Here is a 17,877-nt window from a genome sequence, read left to right on the forward strand (position 1 = left end):
CAAGAATTTCTTTAAAAGACATTTTCCTATACCAATCAAGTACTTGAAAGTAATTTAAGTGATCAATAAAGCCAGGAGGTTTTTAAAGAATCTACAATCTTTTCCTTTAATCCGCAGATGACTATATCTATATTTATAAAGTACTATTATCTTTATTTTGATTCTGTATAACCATTGTGTCAAGATTTGTATTTTTTTTTTACAAAAACACAAAAAAGCTTACTAAAATGCTGTTTAACATAATATTCTTCACTGGTAGTATATTCTACATTCATTGTTTTTATGTTGTATGACTGATCCATGATTTTTAAGAAAGAATTGTCTGTCCTATACCTCACCATGTTGTCTGTTGTGGGATTTGGGGACATCTTCAGTATAGTCATTTGTCTGTCTGTCTCCCCAAAGGACCACAAGAAATTGCAGGCACCTGAGTGTGTGCCGTGGAGACTCTGTAATGGGGCCGAGGGAAAGACAGGAGGTAGGCTCGGGATGTGTGGTTTATTGTTCAGTCAGATACAGTCACTCCCTTGCTGGACCTCAACGAGGCATGAGGAACAGTGTGTGGGAAATCAGTCATCGAGTGAGAGTGAACACCCTCCTGCCCATAGGCATGTAATCCAAGAATCTGCAACAGCACAGTTTATTACATTAAATTATATAAAACTGAAATGCCCACCCCTTCCTCTGGCCACCGTCCCTAGGCAGAATATTTCTTGTAATCCATTCAGTATTCCAATGATACCCGTGTATTTATTCCTGTCCTTAGCTCCGTCCACCTTCCCAGGGCCCTCGGGAGACCGGGCACAAAATCCACATTTTACCATAAGACTATGCCGTTTCTCATTTTCATCTCCTGTTCAACTTTCATGACATTTGAACTATTTTCATTTCTATCTTTCCTCTGATCTTACATATTTATGATTGACAATATATTATTTTTTAAATGAATGTGTGTTTACGATATGTGAGTGTATGTGTGTATGTGCCTATGGGAATGCAGACATGTTTGTACTATGATTCATGTGGAGAAGTCAGAGGAAAAGCTTGTTTTATAGCATCTCATCATGTTTGTGATAGGGTCTCTTGCTACTGAGGTTGCACACTGGATTGTCTGGCTGGTAAGCTTCCAAGATTCTCCTGTCTCTGCCTCCCATTTCACCTTGGGAGTGCCACAGACAACCTTGAGCCGTCAAGCTCAGCTCTATATGGTCTCTCCGTCTCCAAGCTCAGGTCATCCATCCATTTACTCATAGTTATTGTATCCTCTCAGCTTTCTCTCAGCCTGTCATTCCAGCTCTGATGGTTGGTCCTCACCCAGTGTGTCCTTTTGCAGTCATCGGCTCCTCTGTTAGAGTTCTGTTTGCCCACCCTATGGCAACATCAGCCTCACTGACACGCCGCTCCCCAGCAGACCTTCATGCTGCTGCACACATCCTTACACAGTTTTACTCTTGTGAAAACAGCATGCAGAAGTCATGCAGACTACGAAGGCTACGATTAATAAGCCGACACAATGTAATGTGGCCACTGTCAGAAATGGCATCTACATTTGATCCAAATGTGATTGTGTGGTACAGTTAACTTGCCCTTAACAGATTCTATCACTATTTTATGTACTTGTCTATGTGTAAACAAAATATGTTCAATTGCTGCTGGTAGAACAGCAGCCTCGGTGAAGTTTAAAATGTCACCAGCTTTATATAAGCTTTTGAAGATACGTTAATATGTTGTGAAAATGTCCTCCTCATTTAGGATTTTTTTGTGTTTTCCTTACTGACATTTTTCTTCAAATAATGATCAAGAGTCATTTGCTTATAATAGAATTCTAAAAATTGTATTACTTTGTGTGTGGAGGGATTTTGTCTGCATGCGTGCCTGTGTGCTGTGTGCATGTTGGGTGACTGCCAAAGCCAGATTAGGGCATCGGATCTTCTGAGACTGGAGTAACAGACTGTCACGAGTCACTGTGTGGGTGCCAGGAATTGAACCCAGGTCCTTTGGAAGAGCAGCAAGTGCTTAACCACTGAACCACCCTTCCAACTCCCACAAACTGGAACTTAATAACAACTGGTGCTGGTAATGACTAATTGGGTACTTAATAGAAGCATTTGGTCCCATATTTGGTTTGATGCTTTTGTTTTACAGATCTCAATTTCCCTTTTCAAAATACTCTGGCAGTGCAGACATAATTCCTCAGGCCATTCAGAAATGTCCTCATCTCAAAGATAAGGTTTGATAGCCGATTTTTGTGTAAATAAATGCAAATGCCTATCCAGTAGTAAGAAGACCACTAATGTCCTCTCCAAGCTGGGATTAAATTGTATTTTAGTTCAGGACATACTACTTTCCTGCTAAAATAAACCATGAGCTCTTCATTCAAGGTGGCACATAGGGAGACTTTTACTAAGAAGAGATACTTAAGATTGAAAGCAAGTTAATGTCTGCATGGTCTAAGTTCACACATAGCCGGCCATCTTTCTACTTGCTGTTTGTATCACAGTGTTGGGAGACAGGACGAGGTTGTCTTGAGCCGCCATCTCCGTACTACTCTTGCAAGTGCTTTTGCTGTCTTGGCATAGAGGTCACTGTTTCCAAGCTTACTTGAAAAAGTCGGCAGCTAGTGCCAGTGCCCTTTAGTTGCTAAACCTCAGAGGATCTACGAGGGGGAAAAATATGTGTAAAGAGTGGAATTGATGTTTCTGCATCTGCTGGTACACATGAGAGCTGCTACTGAGACATAGGTAGTTCCTGTTTCAAGTGGAAGCCATATTCTCTTTCTCCAGCGTACCAACACGGTGTAGCATCTTGATAGCTCTGTGAATCATCTGTTTCTTTAAGCCATACCTTGTGTCAACATGCAGCTCCTTGACTTATTGTCTAGCAACCATTTTATTTATAGTCAATATAATCAAATGCATGTCCAAATGTAAATGCATATACAGGTATAATTCACCTTTTAAGTTTAATATGTGGATTTCATAGGTTGAGACAATATCAAGAAAGGTATTTTATGGCAACATCTAGGTAGGTATACCTCAAGCTTAGGCCATCATTTTATTGTTTTGTAAATATCAGGAGCTGGGTTTTCCCATTAATATTATATCCTTCCAAGAGCTCTGGAAGCATTCTATACTTTAATACTCTGTACTTTGTCTTCTGTATTGTAAAGTCAGCCTGTGGAACCCAACAAATCTTGTTATGTGCTCCTATAAAATAGATATCAGCTTTCTTGGAACAAATCCTCTACCCTACCCTACACACACACACACACACACACACACACACACACACACAAACACAATGAGAACAATGAAGATCTATTTATTGACTTCCTTTTGGAGTTCCCATGGTTAAACTCTAGGTTGGCTGGCAATAGGAGTTATGAAAGAAAGAGCTTCCTAATTTTCCCAACGCAGAATATTCCTCAAAGTTGTAAGAAGCTGCCATCTCATTCTGGGTATGGAGTCCTCTAACACCCAGGTATGTTTATAGACAGAGGGAGAACGAAAATGACTAACAGAGTCGTTCCAGGCACAGCTGTGCTGAACAGTCTGGACGTGTTTGTACTATCCCCCTCGGGGCTAAGGTATGAGAGTGAAGAAAACTGAAGCAGGGAAAGACTCCTGTTGTAAAAGTCATCAGTTCCCCTCTAATAAACATACCATGAGTCTAACTTACACTTCAAGGCCTTACTGCACAGAGTCCCACAGACACTCTTAAACATCTCTCCAAGAGGAATGAAACCTAGGCCAGCAAGAGGGAGATTTCAGCGCCTTCATAGCTCCTTAAGCATCAGGGTTGAGAGCCTCAAATTGCCCCTCCTTCCTGGCCCAAAGTAAGTTGTTCACCCTTGCAAGAAAAATACTGGCTGGCATCAGAGCTAATGCCTCACGGCGTGTGATGGTGTGGGGTGGTATTATGGTATTGGGAAGCCATTTTGAGATCCATAATTTACTCTTTGCAGATGGCTCGGGATTGAACTCATGACCTTTAGAAGGGTAGGCAGTGCTGTTAACCACTGAGCCATCTCCCCAGCCCATAATTTACTCTTATGCTCAAGGTTTTCTTTCCTTAAAGACTTACTGTTCTTTGTCCCTGAATACGCAAAATAATTAAATCTTTAGACCTATAATGACAGGTGAAAATGATTGAGTCACAATTTAGCCAAATATTTTATTTTTCAGGTAAAAGAATATATTTCAGAAATAAAATTTCCTGTCTCTATGCACATAAACACATATGGCATATGAGTTTATAAATGCATATTTATGCAAAATATATTGAGTTCATTGTTTCCTAAATAATTTTATATATAATATATTAATGCTATATACAATTTTTAATAATATTATATACAATTTTTATATATTTTATATACAATATATTCTAAATTTGTTTGTAGAGAGAAATTAAATCCTTGCACATGAAAAAAAAGGGAAACGAACTGGAGCATTCTCTTTGAGTAATATGAAGAATTCTTTCTTTTAGGTGTATTTTTAATTATGTGTATGTGTCTGTGAGCGCTGTGTGTGTGAGTGCTGTAACTCACAGATAGATTGCATGCCCCTGCAGTTAGTTACAGACCATTGTGAGCCCCCTAAAAGTGCTGGGAACCGAACTCAGGTCCTCTGAAAGAAGAGCACATGCTCTTAACTGATGGGCTCTGAAGGATTCTTAATTCCTCCAAAACTTCAAAGCCACTTAAGTCCTCATTAAGTGAGCACTCTGATTTCAAAGAACAGAGTAGGACTTTTATTGTTCAAATGCAAAGTAAATACAGTTAAAAGGAAGAACGAACTTCTGAAGATTTAAGCCTGGCATGATACAGACAGCCTGGTGGCTCCCCTACTCTAGGATACGTGCTAGGAACCCAAGGGTCAGCATGGCAGACAAGTGGATTCCCAGAGCCGATGGGTTCTACACTCGTGCCCCGGACTCTCTTTGGAAACATCCCCTTCACTTGTAAAATACAGTACAATCAGCTATCTCTTCAATATGTTAGGAAAAATCGAGTCCTGGTAAGGTTCTCCCTAGGAAAAGTGCAACTTTGGAGTTTTGCCTTTTACATGATCAGCACTGAGGGAGATGGGAGAACAGGGAAATGGGGGGATTTGCCCCTGGTCTGCACAGGGGCCTCTCCAACTGGTCTATTTATGTGAGACAAGATTGTGGCGGCCATGCCTGTTCCGTTTCTGTGGTTTATGACTCCTTGTGCACTACCTCAGCCGGGCTGAGACACTGAAGTGAAAACAAAGCCCAGGCCTCACCAGTGAGTGAATGGAGCAGTTTGCTTTGTGGAGCATGGCCTGTTAGAAGCTTCACAGAAGGGCGGGGCATGCTGCTTGTGCTGTGAAGGAGGCCACAGGTGAAGGCCATCAAGGAGTGTGGCTGTTGCCCTTGTGTGTGTGATTTGCTTCCAGCTCAAGGGTCTATAAAATCCCTCATTCTTAACCTTTTGGTCTCTTTCCTTTGCCAGATTCTGACTTGAGCATGCGCACACTGAGCACGCCCAGCCCAGCCTTGATATGTCCACCGACTTTGCCAGGATTTCAGAATGGAAGGGGCTCGTCCACATCTTCTTCCTCCATCACCGGGGAGACAGTGGCTATGGTTCACCCCCCACCCCCGACCCGCCTCACTCACCCACTCATTCGGCTTGCCTCCAGACCGCAGAAAGAGCAAGCCAGCATAGACCGGCTCCCAGACCACTCCATGGTGCAGATCTTCTCCTTCCTGCCCACCAACCAGCTATGCCGCTGCGCGCGTGTGTGCCGCCGCTGGTACAACCTGGCCTGGGACCCGCGCCTCTGGAGGACTATCCGTCTCACTGGCGAGACCATCAATGTGGACCGTGCCCTGAAAGTGCTGACCCGCAGGCTTTGCCAGGACACCCCCAATGTGTGTCTCATGCTGGAGACTGTCATTGTCAGTGGCTGCCGGCGGCTCACGGACCGAGGGCTTTATACCATTGCACAGTGCTGTCCAGAACTGAGGCGCCTGGAAGTCTCAGGATGTTACAACATTTCCAATGAGGCCGTCTTTGATGTGGTGTCACTCTGTCCCAACCTGGAACATCTGGATGTGTCAGGTAAATGGAAACTGACCTCAAAATCTGGGTATTCCTAATGTACCACCTCAGTACAGATATTATTACCCCATACAGGGTCCCCTTCTTTTATTAATATTTATTTTTATGTTTTTTTTAAGTTATGTGTATATGTTTATCTATGTGTAGGTGTGTGCTTGTGAGTGCAGGTGCACAGAGTCCACAAGAGGGCATTGTGACCCCTAAGGCTGGAGTTGCAGCAACTGAGGGCTGCCCATCATGGATGCTGAGATCTAACCTAAAGTCCTCTGGAAGAGCACTGTGCACTCTTAACTACAGAACCATCTGTCCAGCCCCCAGTGTCTCCTTACCAGGGATATACAGTGAATGGTAGATTGGCTAACTGGTCAGAACATATCTCAATGGACTCATAACCCTGAAGACCAGAGTAGCTCTTGGACTTCTTGAAGGAATTGGGAGCACCTTGGTCCTAATAGTTTTTGATCAGTATATCTGAAACGTATCCTTATACTCCAGAACAACTATGCATAATGGAAAAAATTTCAAGACAGGGTTTCTCTGTGTAGCATTGACTGTCCTGGAACTCACTCTGTAGACCAGGCTGGCTTTGAACTCAGACATCCACCCACCTCTGCCTCCCAAGTGCTGGAATTAAAGGCGAGTGCCACCACTGCCTGACTGGCCTTTGTATTTATTAAGTCAGCAGAGCCTGTGAGGCATGGTAAAGGCCACAGTGATGCCTCTGAATTCGAACCCTGAGCTGACTAGCCAGCCACAGGGAGTAAAACCCAGGCCTGGGAGCTGTGTTCACAGTGGCTCGCCATTCCCTAATCACTGGGGAAGTCTGTCATGGTCAAGTGATGTCCCTCATTTGCCTTTCCTTTGGGTTAATTTTACAGCCCTTTTAAAGCATGTTCTCAGTTACATATTACAAGGGCAGGGTCCATTGAATCTGACTTTCATTCTTTGAAAATGGTAGGAAATCCCAGTCTAATTGCTTTACTTAAAAGTCTCTCTTAGGCAGGAAGAATTAAAGCCCAGAGTCAAACTTTGGCGCCAGACGGGACCCAGCCTGAATAGTGGTATAGCACACACACCCCTCCCTTTTTATTTTATCTCATCTGCTGTACAGTCGAAAGATGAACATTCAAGAGGTCGAAATGTGGAAGATTTGTCAGAGAGTTTAAAAAAAAAATCAGAAGCATAAACTGTGACCTCAGGAATGCTTGGGGAAGGGTCAAGAAGTAAAACCCACTGTGTCCGGCAAACAAATAGAATTTGGGATTTACAAGGATATGGGGTAAATGATGCCCTTCAAAAAAAGATGGAGGTAAAACAGCTTCCAGCTTGTTCTGTCTTTCAGAAGCCGACATCTGAAAATATTTCAGCTGACAGCCCATTATTTTTGCAGATTCTTTCCCTGGCTGGAAAGCTGCTCTTCTACTAGAACTGGCTTCAGGACAAAGCCGTCATTACTGTGTGTTCGATTAGTCATGAGCAGCCATTGGCAGACAGAAGTGGGAGAGAAGGAGGCTTTCTTAAAGTCTCCCGCCAAGGAACTCTGGAAAACACGGAGCTTGGTGATGTGCTAGATGATGACTAGTTTCTAAACCAAGATCTGGGACAATTCACTCAACTCTTAGAGCGATAACGTGATGTGTTTTCTCTTTTAGCTAAGAAGCAGAGTTGACAAACTATTTATCATTCTTGTCATTGGAACACCTCGTTGTATTTTTCTCAGAGTAGAACGTGACTTGTTTGGAATCCCCGACTTCATGGCGGCATGCTCTGGGGTACCCTTCATAGAGAATCAAGTAATTGTGGTCTCTTTTTGAGGTCCTGTTGAAACTCTGACATGGCTGGAGCCACGTTGCCTATTTACCAGTGACATTATTGAGATTTCTGGCCTGAGTGAGTTTGCTGCCCCACTTGACTAAGGATGTTCCTAAGTCTTGCTAGCTGCCCTCTACCTCGGTGTCATTTTCTAGCTTACGCGTATTTGTGTAGTTTCCTGACAGGTTGCCAGTAACACCACAGTATACATCTATGCAGAAAATCGAAAGGGGCCTGTGACTCACCGGCTTCTGATGGAGTTTCACATATGGATGGGTGGAGATGGGCTTGAAAGGGTTGGCAGGTTGGACGTGCAAGGGTAGGTTTCCCCTCAGCACTTCCTGAAAGTTTCTCCTAGTATGACAGTAAAATGAGCCAAAACGGAGAGGCCAGAAAGATGCCAGAGCTGTTGCCACTGTTCATTGCCAACCTGCCTTGGTTTTAAGCTGGCTTCAGAGCGTGGCTAACACTCCAAGGACCGTTAACTTGAGTTTGACGGTCTCGGTTTCCGATCTGGATTTCAAATCCTCCAGATGACATGAAGTTACCTGGCCCAGATTTTAGCCAGACTGAAAAGGCTCGTGTTTATTATCACATTTTCAAGTCACTGGTAGTTAGTATAGCTAGATGTGGTACTCCGTCATCGTCACAAATGACCTTTTATTAGTATTTTAAAAATAACTTGGATGTATCGAAATCAACTAATTTTCAAAACATTAAATATAATTGTTGCAAGTTCCTTCAAAGTTGTCTCCAACAGGACACCTGAAGCCAACCCATTTCCTCCCCCTAAACTTCTCCTTCCAATCAGCAGAATACTACCCAGGCCATCCTAATTCCCCAGCACCTTAGGATCAGGCCCTCTCCTCTGCCTGCCAGCAGGAACACTAACTACATCAGCTGCTCATTTCCACACCTCGAAACACACTCCACATATCCAACTTCTGGGCGACATTTTTTCAAGTTCTAAGCCTTAATTTTCATACATAAAACTCTTCACTGGTTCAGGTTTTTCCATTACTCATGTAAGGCCCCAAAATGTCACCCTTTCATGATTCAAATCCTCATTCTTCTACAAAAAAAAAAAAAAAATCTGCAGATTTCCAAACACTGAGTGCTGGTGGCACATATGGTAAGGAACATTGACCTATCTGGGTTCCATGCTAGCCCCTTTTCTGCTCCCTTCTCAACAACTCTCTTAAGAGACTTGGGCATCTCTCAGGAAGAACCTCGCCTGGGCACAGCCTTCCACACTTTATGTCTAGTAAGCCAAGATTTGCTCTTGGTGTCTACATTTCCAACATAAGCAGCTAGAACACCATTGGGTTTACATTCTTGTACTTGCTTGTTTCCAAGTCCCTGTTTTGTTTTTTTGTTTTTTTAAAGTCATGAGTTTTTCTTGTGGACAGAGAGGAGGGATTTGTATGTTGTTTTTTAGGATCTTGTAAGTTAAGTGAAAATGGAAGTCCAAAAGCCTGAAATGTTTATCCTGAGAGAGTGTAAGTTTCCGTGGTCAATACACCACTCAGAATTGTTAAATTTGGAGAGCAGCTTTGAGGATTCGGATCCCCTAAATGAGTTTATTGTGTTGTCATTGCACCTGCCTGCTGAGAAATATGAAACACTCAATGAACAATGATTGCTGTTTTATCATTGAATTGTTATCAGCAGGCTTAGAAGTTAGCCGTCATCGACCAATGGATCAGATTATCTTACATCCCAGAAAAAGTGAAGATGCTTGCCCACACACAAAGGGGCACAAATGAGAGTAAATCCTGATGTAGAGAAAGTTCATGATAGCTGCAACTGAGACTTGGTCAACTGTTGTTCATCTTGGTGGAATACTGTTCACCTGCGACCCTTTATCCTGAACTTTAAGGCAATCAATTCCCCATGTTCTGGCCCCAGCCAGTCATTCCTCATTTTTTGTTAAATCCTTCCCTAAGTCCCTAAGTTCCCCTCCAAGAACCTTCCTCACTTCTCCAAGCACTCACTAATTTCTTGTCTCTCAAGTTTGTCTTCCTTCCTTTCAACATCTGGACTTCATATCTATGCATCCAAGTTATTTCTTAAATAGACGATGATCTCCTTAAATATCTGCTTCAAAGAGCTCACTTGCTTTGTGTCTTCATGTTTGCTTCTCTTTTTTAATTGATTAATTAATTTTTAAATTTATTTACATTTCAAGTGTTATATCCCTTTACTCCACTTCCCCTCCCCCCTCCCCGAAACTCCCTATCCCATCCCCTCTCCCCCGCTTCTATGAGGGTGTTCCAACACTCACCCACCCATACCTGCCTCCCTGTCCTAGATTCCCCTATACTGGGGCATCTATAGATCTTTAATAGGACCTCTCCTCCAATTGATGCCTGACAAGGCCGTCCTCCGCTGCACATGCAGCCGGAGCCATGTGTACTCCTTGGTTGGTAGCTGTTTGCTTCTTGATGACACATCTCTGTGTGACCCACAGTTCTGTGCACATCATAGCCATGTCTTACCTCCCTCTTGTCAACGAAGCTGTGCAAAGTCATGAAACTTGCTCCAGCCTGGGTGTAGGAAAGCAGAGGCAGTTTATCATCATGGAAAACTGGTGTAAATGAATGATTTCTAAGACTCCCTTCGTGTCTGTAAAATGCAAGAACTATCCATTAGTATTACTGAACCCTGAAAAAATTTATGTTCTCTCTAATACAAAACCAACAACTCCTTAAAAATTAAAGATAGACATAACATTAAACTGTATTTATGGAAAGCAATACAGGCATATCGAAATCATTTACTGCAACTGTACTAAAGTAATATTTTCTTAAATTTAAAACTCTTTTTAAGACATATTTTCATCTAAATATTTTGTCTTTCCTGGCACAAAACAGATTTTCTAGATACTAAGAATGGAGAAAGGAAAGTAGAACCAAAATAGAGGAATAAAGTCTATTATGTAATAGAATAAAAGAAAAAATGCTTTCACAGGCAACATGACAAGAAAAAAAATTCAAGATATTCCAGATTGTAGAAGAAAGAAAGAAAGAAAAGGAAAGGTGGTCAGATTTCAAAGCTAGCTGCCTCCCGGTAGCCATATTGCCTCCACTGATCATCTGTCTTCTGTGACTGGTTCTGTGCTCCAGGCCTTACACTTCTTGCCCTGGAGCACATGACATTCGAACCCTGTTCTTCCCAGGACCTCTGCTTAACCAGAGTTACCTGGAAATCCTGCCAGAGAGTGAGAGAAAAGTCAGATAAGTCCACAGCAGCATTGTCACTCTACCCTGCACACACATGAGATATTGTGTGGCGTTGCCAAAATTTGCGGAGGGGTCTGAAGTGAGGTACCTGGTCCTGTTCCTAGAGCAAGAATCTGATAAGAACAGAGAAAAAATGAGAAGAAAAGACATAGAAGAATAGGATAGGCTATAAATAAATATTTCTATAATATATATTAATATAATAGAAATTGGCCTTATGTGCTTATAAAGTAATATTTGATTAATATTTCACTATAATATGTAATCTTATAATAATTAAACTGCACAATATGAGTATATATATATATATATATATATATATATATATATAATTTTACACAGTTTTATGGGATTAAGAATGATGTCTAGTAATTATCCAAAAATAACTTCTTGGGCATTCTGGTCTTTAATAGTATTAAGAACAGATAAAACTATTCATCGAAGTATTTTGTGAATTTCATAAATCAACACAAATAAAAGGCATTTCTATTAACTATAAAATAAACTATTTTCTGGTGCAAATATACTGTGCTCATGCCTAAGTCTGAAGACTTATAAGTGTTGGGAGTTCAATTCTCCCGTCTGGTCTACTCTGAAGAATGTTCTTCTGCAGATCATTTCTTTCCTCCTTCATTTGTTCATTCAACTGAGTGTCAGCTATAAACTAAATACCCGAGGTCTGGAGATGAACTTGCCTGAGTCCTTGCCCTGAGGAGCTTGCATTCCAGTATTAGGAGACAGCAAGTAAATAACTGGACAGATAAACATGCAGTACTACCGACTGAGAGATTAAAATAAAGAGGAGAGTCCACGTGCTAATTACACAGAGCAGTCCATGCCACGCATCCTTATCCATTAATGGAACATTTTCCTGGGGACCTAAGTAAGTTGAAGGTGGCTCCTGGAGCTATCTGAGGAAAAATCCTTCCATAATGTAGGCCCAGAGGCTGCAGGGTAGGGACGGAGGCAGGAGTGAGGACAGGGGCACAGTAGGATTAGTAGTAAGAGCACAGGGAAGCCTGGAGGACCTGTTACACTAGAAATTACACTTGTTGCAGAATGGGCACTGTCTTAGTTAGGGTTTTACCACTGTGAACAGACACCATGATCAAAGCTACTCATAAGGACAATATTTAATTGGGGCTGGCTTACAGGTTCAAAGGTTCAGTCCATTATCATCAAGGTGAGAATATGGCAGCATCCAGAAGACATGGTATAGAAGGAGCTGAGAGTGCTACATCTTCATCTGAAGGCCTCTAGCAGAATACTGACTTCCAGGCAGCTAGGATGAGGGTCTTAAAGCCCACACCCACAGTGACACACCTACTCCAACAAGGCCACATCTTCTAATATTGCCACTCCCAAGGCCGAGCAAATACAAACCATCGCAGGTACCATCCAAGGGCTTTGAGCAAAGGTGTTTTGGGAGCCATTTCTATGTCTCCAATTACAGCTGTATGGAGATACTGGGGATGAGGGGAGAACAGAGGTGAGGGACACATAGACAGGTTAGGACAATGATTTAGATGAGACTCTTCTCATCTTCTATCAATGCCTGTTGTGTCAAATCCCAGGCATTGATTTCGGTGTATATATATTATATATGTATATATGAATAACACAAATATCCTGTGACTTTGAAAGTATTTTCTTACCTGTTATTTTGCATGTCATAGGACCACCGGCCACTCATGCCATCTCACTGAGATGCAACAAGTTTGACTTCATGACTGCTCCTAAACTAACTGTAACCTCTCAGCCTAGGGAACCCAGAAGTCTTCCCAACCCAGTTCCAGTGTTCTCTCTCCCTCCCCCCTCTCTTCCTTTCATTTCCTTGAATCAAGAAGCTACTATATCACTGCTGCGCCTTTAAGGACTTCCTGAACTCTGTGGGGTCACAGCTTCCATGCAGACAAAGGGCCATGGCCAGTTTAAAACAGAAAATAAAGTGTGATTCCCCCCCCAATGCCCCCACCCCCGCACCCTCAAGAAATGTAGCTGATCTTGGTATTTCCAATTCTGAAGCCTGCAAATCTCTTTTTTTTAAATTTTTTTTATTCGATATAATTTATTTACATTTCAAATGATTTCCCCTTTTCTAGCCCCCCCCACTCCCCAAAAGTCCCATAAGCCCCCTTCTCTTCCCCTGTCCTCCCTCCCACCCCTTCCCACTTCCCTGTTCTGGTTTTGCCGAATACTGTTTCACTGAGTCTTTCCAGAACCAGGGGCCACTCCTCCTTTCTTCTTGTATCTCATTTGATGTGTGGATTATGTTTTGGGTATTCCAGTTTTCTAGGTTAATATCCACTTATTAGTGAGTGCATACCATGATTCACCTTTTGAGTCTGGGTTACCTCACTTAGTATGATGTTCTCTAGCTCCATCCATTTGCCTAAGAATTTCATGAAAGCCATTGTTTCTAATGGCTGAATAGTACTCCATTGTGTAGATATACCACATTTTTTGCATCCACTCTTCTGTTGAGGGATACCTGGGAATTCAGCAAAATTGACTTGACAAATAACCCTGTAAGTACAAAACCATTCTTAAAATGTTTCTCTGTGGAGATCAAGACCAGAAGTTTTAATACCTGGGTTGGGCTGGAGAAAGGTTAAGAATCAATGCTGACTCCCAGGAACCAAGTGCCGGCTCTGGCAAGTCTATCTGAGCATGTGTTCTGTGTCTTTACGCAGGGTGCTCCAAAGTTACCTGCATCAGCTTGACCCGGGAGGCCTCCATTAAACTGTCCCCCTTGCATGGCAAACAGATTTCCATCCGATACCTTGATATGACGGACTGCTTCGTGCTGGAGGACGAAGGCTTGCACACCATCGCAGCTCACTGCACACAGCTCACACACCTTTATCTGCGCCGCTGCGTCCGCCTCACGGATGAGGGTCTCCGCTACCTGGTGATCTACTGCACTTCCATCAAGGAACTGAGTGTCAGCGACTGCCGCTTTGTCAGTGACTTTGGCCTGCGGGAGATTGCGAAACTGGAGTCCCGCTTGAGGTACCTCAGCATCGCACACTGCGGCCGCATCACGGATGTGGGCATTCGTTACGTGGCTAAATACTGCAGCAAATTACGCTACCTCAATGCGAGGGGCTGCGAGGGCATCACGGACCAGGGCGTGGAGTACCTTGCCAAGAACTGCACAAAACTTAAGTCTCTGGACATTGGCAAATGTCCCCTGGTCTCCGACACGGGCCTGGAATCCCTGGCTTTGAACTGCTTCAATCTCAAGAGGCTAAGCCTCAAGTCCTGTGAGAGCATCACCGGCCAGGGTCTTCAGATCGTGGCTGCCAACTGCTTTGACCTGCAGATGTTAAATGTCCAGGACTGTGAAGTTTCCGTGGAGGCCCTGCGGTTTGTGAAGCGCCATTGTAAGCGCTGCGTCATTGAGCATACCAACCCTGCTTTCTTTTGAAGGGACAGCTCCCACTGCGCATTGAGAACCAAACAGTGCTTTGTAAAAGTGTCCCATGTAAGCACCCACCCCCATTCACAGCAGCTAGTTTTCTTTCGGTAAGGTTTTTAGGAGTCTGGCTTTTATTCCGTTTTTGTATTATCATTATTTCTCATGAGCAAACCAGGTCAAATAATGAAGGGGGAACCCCAAATTTCTACCATGGTGAACTATCTCTAATCAGTTAATTTTTAGATGAATGTCACAAAGAATGCACCGGAATGCACCTCAGCAGGCTGGTCACGGTGTCTCGGTAATGCCCCTTACCCCCTTTTCCCTTTCCCCTTTCCCCTCCTGTACTCCTGTTTGAAGCCTGAAGCAGCTGCAACTTTAAGCATTGAAGAAGGCTCTCTAAAGCTGCTCTTTAAACTACTTGATAGGCACAAGCCCCACTCCTAAATCCCACATCAAGCCAATCATGGTTACAGTAGTATTAACACTTCATATCAGTGTGCAAAGAGCCTTCCTCTGGTCATACATTATGGCAAACCGTATGGAGTCAGAGGCGACATGTTTTCTCTACCAGCTCTGCCAGTAACTGACCTTGTGACCTTTGTCAAAACACCTCACCTTTCTGAGATTTCCACCCCCCCCCCCCAGAGGCCAGAATGCGGGGGATTAACCTCATGCTAGGTTTCAAATTGAGAGGTGTTCTGCTCAAAGATGCCACTGAGCAGAAGAGCTCTGTATAAAGCACACACAGATGGCGCTTGTGAGAGAACTGGACATGTAAACGAGACGTGCTTTCAGGAGGGTCTGTGGGCTCACCGCAAGTCCACACTGGGTTTGGCTCTGGTCTCTGTTTGCTCTCATCTGAGAACCAACACAGCCGCACGGTGGGCTAGGCTTCCGTGAATGCTTCGCCGCGTTGGATGCTCACACTTACATTCACACGTGCTTCAGCACTCCCTTACCCACTACATCCGACTCAGACAGGAGGGTGCCTCATCACAGGACACCCCTGTCTCTGTCAGCTTGCTTCCTCCAAGCATTTTTCAAACCCAGGGAAGAACCCTTATAATTTTTAATTAACAAGTGAGGCCCGAGGGAGCCCATGTCCTGTAAGGTTTTTCTAAACCTTCTCATGCACATATGTTAATGCTTCAGGCACATCTGTCCTGCCGCCAGCAGGGACAGGCACCTTGGTCTTTTGTCATCCACGTTTCATTGTGACTTCTCTCTTCTATTTATTTCTCCATCACACAAAGCCTCCTGGGGTTAAGTTTATAAGTGTTTAATTGTACAAATGCCACCTCTCCCGCTGTCTGCGTGTTTTCTACTCACGATATAAAACAGACGTCCAGGTGTTTCAATATTGTTCATTCAAGGTGCCAGGCACAGAGAAGAGACAACACACTGGCGAGGCAGATGCTGGTTCACCCACCACGGTCTTGGAACAGAACATTAAAATCATTTCTAAATTTGGGTTTTAAGTTGATGGGCTCTTAAATGCTCCCTGCTGAATAGAAACCAATTTGTTAGTTTCTTCTTTCCTTCCTTCCTTCCTTCCTTCCTTCCTTCCTTCCTTCCTTCCTTCCTTCCATTCTTTCTTTCTTTCTTTTTCTTTCTTTCTTTCTTTCTTTCTTTCTTTCTTTCTTTCTTCCTTCCTTTCTTTCTTTCTAAGGAATCAGCCAAAAAAATGTTTTTTTTTCATGAATTTCAGTTGTCTCTTTTTGGTAGACCCAGGACTTCTCCCAAAGTATTCTCTGGCCTTCCCCATCACTGTGGACAGTTCACCCATCTTCTCCTCAAAGTGTTTATCCCCCCAAGCCGAGCCTTTGCTTCTGCAAGCGAGGCGTGCTCCATTTGTTAGAGACCAAGCTTATACACTGCGTGACAACTGCACTCCCACTGTAGGCTCCGGTGTGTACTCTTGTCTTGTGTTGGGAAGAAGTTAAGAGATAAGCCAGCAATTCTTCAGGAGGTTTCTGTCATTGATCCTGTGAACTCCAGGTTCCTGCTCAGTTCACACCATCACCAGGACAGGTGGCTGATCTCGGGTGTCAGAAAATAAAGTAAAATGTTTGGGCTGGGGACAGGATCTAGGGACAGCCACTTTAGAATCATAAAAGAAATTGAAGGTAGCACCCTTCTGCTCTCTGTGGCTTTACCTAAACCTTGTGATTTGGAGAGTCACAATGGGTTGTCTGTAACCCTTGATACTGGGACTTGCCAAATGATCTGGTTCAATACTCGCAGAATGATCAGGGCATCCAAAGTGGATCCCTGAGCCATTTTGAATTATTTTATCACCACTGATACATCATCTGAATGGTCTGTCATGTGAGACCCAAGGGATGTTTCACACTTGCTGCCTATCCAGCACACAAGTTTTTCCCTTCCCCATCTTCTTCATGTTCTCTCCTCTCTGCTGGGGTGGAGGTATGGATCTGTGACAGAGATTCTTGGGAACAGCTCAGCAGATTTTGGGCACCAATCAAATGGTCTCATTAAGAAAGAACTTTATCTATTTGGATAAGTATGGCTTCCTTCCTGGCTCTGCTAAACTAAGTGCTCATTTGTTGTTTGTTTTGTTCGTTCCTTTTAATTCTAATGTTCAAATCATGTCGTGCTGTGTGACTCTAGAAAGCCATAATTTACTTCCACCAAGAAATAAAGCAATATGTCAGTAATCAGACTTGGGTCCATTTGTTAATAATATTACTGAGGAAGGTGCTGTTCAGTCTGGGGCACTGAAAAGCAAACAAGATATAAATCAATACATCTTGTTGCAGACAGGACACACACCTCACTGCTGCCATTGCCCCTTTAAAGTTGGATCAAGGTTCTATTGTCTCCATGGACCTTATAATGTTGCCTTTGAAATGGCAGGTAAATGAATAAAATATCCCGGGTTGACCCGGGACTTCAGCTCCTCGTCCAGACTCTTCCCCCAGATTGTGGGATTCATAGCCTTGCATTTTAAGAGATGTTACATTGGATAGATATTGTAATGCCATAGAGAATCTGGGTCAGTACCCTTAATTAAATATATTAGCATTCTGTACCAGTAGAATCAGCTCAGTGCAAGTAAAATTATTAAAGATGATAGATACCCTTGTGTACTGGATGATTTTCTGTATCAACTTGACGTAGGTTGGAGTTATCACAGAGAAAGGAGCTTCAGGTGAGGAAGTGCCTCCATGAGATCCAGCTGCGGGGCATTTTCTCGATTAGTGATCAAGAGTGGGAAAGCCCTATTGCATGCTGAAGAATCCTCTGGATATATGCCCAGGAGTGGTATAACAGGGTCCTCAGGAAGTGAC

The 17,877-nt window shown here is 43.2% G+C and overlaps 1 protein-coding gene across 1 annotated transcript in view; it reads left to right on the forward strand.

The window, feature by feature from the left end:
- Positions 1 to 17,662, forward strand: part of Fbxl7 (F-box and leucine rich repeat protein 7) — a 379,795-nt gene extending 362,133 nt beyond the window's left edge. Inside the window, exons 3-4 of the mRNA XM_052159910.1 lie at positions 5,477 to 6,088; positions 13,836 to 17,662. Coding sequence (XP_052015870.1) covers positions 5,477 to 6,088; positions 13,836 to 14,572 — 1,349 coding nt within the window. The 3' untranslated portion in view covers positions 14,573 to 17,662. The remainder of the gene's footprint in view (positions 1 to 5,476; positions 6,089 to 13,835) is intronic.
- Positions 17,663 to 17,877: the final 215 nt, after the last annotated feature.

Source organism: Apodemus sylvaticus, chromosome 16 (assembly GCF_947179515.1).
Source record: "Apodemus sylvaticus chromosome 16, mApoSyl1.1, whole genome shotgun sequence".
NCBI lineage: Eukaryota > Metazoa > Chordata > Mammalia > Rodentia > Muridae > Apodemus > Apodemus sylvaticus.